This window comes from Monoraphidium neglectum (genome assembly GCF_000611645.1).
Source record: "Monoraphidium neglectum strain SAG 48.87 unplaced genomic scaffold scaffold02187, whole genome shotgun sequence".
Lineage (NCBI taxonomy): Eukaryota > Viridiplantae > Chlorophyta > Chlorophyceae > Sphaeropleales > Selenastraceae > Monoraphidium > Monoraphidium neglectum.
In genome coordinates this window covers 1-1932 of record NW_014011441.1, presented here as the reverse complement: position 1 = coordinate 1932, position 1932 = coordinate 1, and the positions used below count along the sequence as shown (strand labels likewise).

General features: G+C 73.2%; 1 protein-coding gene across 1 annotated transcript; it reads left to right on the top strand.

Annotated features, from left to right (window-relative positions):
• Positions 1-257: 257 nt before the first annotated feature.
• Positions 258-1736, top strand: MNEG_10120 (hypothetical protein; the record flags this gene model as incomplete). The annotated part of the gene is made up of 2 exons (XM_014041406.1): positions 258-947; positions 1218-1736. 2 exons carry the CDS (start codon positions 258-260, stop codon positions 1734-1736), a joined length of 1209 nt encoding a protein of 402 aa, XP_013896860.1.
• Positions 1737-1932: the final 196 nt, after the last annotated feature.

Sequence of the window (1932 nt, the reverse complement as noted above, 5' to 3'; positions counted from 1 at the left end):
GGCGCCCGCGCGCGCGGGCCGCCACAGGCGGGCGCCGCACGAGGTCCAGCAGGGGTTGGCCGCTAGAGATATCCCGTCCCGACAGCAGCGTACTGCTGAGGATCTCCGGGTTACGTTTCACTATCTGCAGCTCGTGCTCCATTCACTGGTTTGAATCATTGCTGCACGGCTGCGGAGTCCCCTCGCGGCACCGCCGCCCCGCACCCTCCACCTGTGAAGCGATGAAGTGTACCCACCCCCCCTCCCCCGCGCCCCAGATGGACTGTGGCAGTTTGAACGGCACACACCTCAACGGGAAGCCGATCGGGCGCGAAGGGCGCCTGCCGGGGGAGCGCCTCCCCCTGGCCAGCCACGACGCCGTGGAGTTCGGGTCCGCCACTCGCTGCCGCCTGCGCTGCACGCCGTCGCGCGGCGCCACTGCAAGCCCCACCGTCGCCGCCGCCGCCGCCGGCAGCCCCGCGGGCGTGCGGCCGGACGGCGGCGACCCTCTCGGGGAGTGGCTGGCCGCCGGCGAGCCGCGGCGGCAGCCGCAGCCGATGGGGGCCGGCGGGTGGCCGAGCGGCGGGCCGGGCACGGCGGGGGCGCAGCCGCCCTCGCACCAGCAGCAGCAGCAGCAGCAGCAACCCCTGCAACACCACGTTCACACCAATCATCATCACCACCACCAGCAGCAGCAGCAGCACGGCATCACTCTGCCAGACCCCTTGGACACGGGTCCTGGCGTTGGCAGCAGCAGCTGCTCCGGCGCCGGCGCCGGCCCCGCCGCCGCGCCGTCCCCCTCCGCCCCGGGCGCCGCGGCCGCAGCGACGGCCCCCGAGGAGCTGCGGTTTCCCCGCTGCGGGGTGGAGGCGGCGGCGCTGCAGCGTGTGGGGGCGGACCACCGGCGGCAGGGGCAGGAGCTGGAGGACGTCGTGTTCTGGGAGGCGCCCCTCAGGGAAAACCCCCAGGTGGGGGTTACAGTCAGGGCGCCGTCACCAAAGTCGTCACCCGGGCCTGCCATCAGAGCGTCACGAGCCCGGACGATCATGGGCCCGCTAGTTTGTGTGTCGAGCGCCGTGTGTCCATATCGACCTCTGCCGCCTCGCTGCAGCAGATGCGCAGGGCCGCTTGAGGCTGCTGGTGGGGTCGGGGTTTGGTGGGGAGCTTGCCCTTGCACACGGCACGATGCACACGATACACACACACAGACACACACACACACACACACCTGCGCGCAGGCGGCGCTCTTCTGCATATTTGACGGCCACCACGGCCGCGGCGCCGCCGAGCAGGCCGCAGCCCTCCTGCCCCCGCAGCTCATAGCACACCTCCGCCGCGCCCCCGCCGCCGCCGCCGCCGCCGCCGAAACGGCCAGCGGCGCCGGCGCAGGCGCGGGGTCGCAGCTCGGCGCACCTGCTGCCGCCGCCGCCACCGACGCGGACAGCAGCGCCGGCGCCGGGGAGGGGCCGCCGCTGCTGCTCCGCGCGTCGGGCGCCGCGGCAGCGGCAGCGGCGCTGGAGGCGGCGTTTTTGGAGGCGGACGCGGCGCTAACCTCGGACGACGGCTGTACCGCGACGGTCGCGATACTGGAGGCGGTGCCGGCTGGCGGCAGCAGCGGCAGCGGCGGCGGCGGCGGTGGGGGACGGGATCGCGGGGGCGTGGCCCTGCAGGTCGCGAACGTTGGGGACTCTGAGGCTCTGCTCGTGGACCTGCGGGCCAGGTGGGGCGCCAAGCGTGCCCTGGCGGCTGATGAGTAATGGAGTGCGTGCGCTTCAGGAAGCGGGAGGAAAGGAGCGGGGGTTTGCCGGGGGCGTGTGCTCGCGCGTGTGATGGGGGACGGGGAGTCCGGGGCTGCTCCTCCTCCGGACCCGCAGCCCGCCCCACTGCACCCGACCCTTCCCGCATCATTCCCTACACACCGATACGCTGACATACACACACACACATACACAC